Here is a 511-nt window from a genome sequence, read left to right as displayed (position 1 = left end):
GAAAACAGGTAGTTGTCGTCTCGCCGTTGCGCAGTCAGCATCATGCTAGCCAATGCATGCAACACGCTGATAACGTTCACGATGCCCAAATAATGCTTTAAGGCTTTCGCGGTCAGTTTTGTTGCCTTTGGTGCGCAGCAGTTTCACCATCACCGCGCCACTCAGCGGATCAAAATTTCAGCCTCACCGATCTCAGCTGTGCCACCTCATTGATTCGGCCAAGTAGATGCCAAAGAACAATTAGCAGAGCTCGGTTTTCCATTCCGATCTATTGGAACATTTGCTCACAGAGCAGGCGCAATATTTCGTCAGTGATATCGTCTGCTGTGTTTTGTAACGTAATGCCTTCTTTCTGGGCATATGCCACGTATTTTGTAGTCGTGTTTTGACGCCCTTTTACCTGGTACCAATGCAGGTCATTAAATATGTCGGTCTCGCATATTCTGACAAAAAAAACCTTTAAACAGCTAAGGTAGTTCATTGCCGTTTGCAGCGAAGGATAATCAGATTT

At 45.8% G+C, this 511-nt stretch overlaps 1 protein-coding gene across 1 annotated transcript; it reads right to left on the bottom strand.

Moving 5' to 3' along the window:
- Positions 1 to 268: 268 nt before the first annotated feature.
- PHALS_12015 (uncharacterized protein) lies at positions 269 to 481 on the bottom strand (the record flags this gene model as incomplete). The annotated part of the gene is made up of 2 exons (XM_024727476.1): positions 269 to 400; positions 458 to 481. The coding sequence occupies 2 exons, from the start codon at positions 479 to 481 to the stop codon at positions 269 to 271; spliced, it is 156 nt and encodes a 51-aa protein (XP_024578049.1).
- Between the last annotated feature and the right edge of the window lie 30 nt (positions 482 to 511).

This window comes from Plasmopara halstedii (assembly GCF_900000015.1).
Source record: "Plasmopara halstedii genome assembly, contig: Scaffold_589, whole genome shotgun sequence".
Taxonomy (NCBI): domain Eukaryota; phylum Oomycota; class Peronosporomycetes; order Peronosporales; family Peronosporaceae; genus Plasmopara; species Plasmopara halstedii.
The sequence above is the reverse complement of the archived record's forward strand: the minus strand, read 5'-3'. Positions and strand labels throughout refer to the sequence as shown.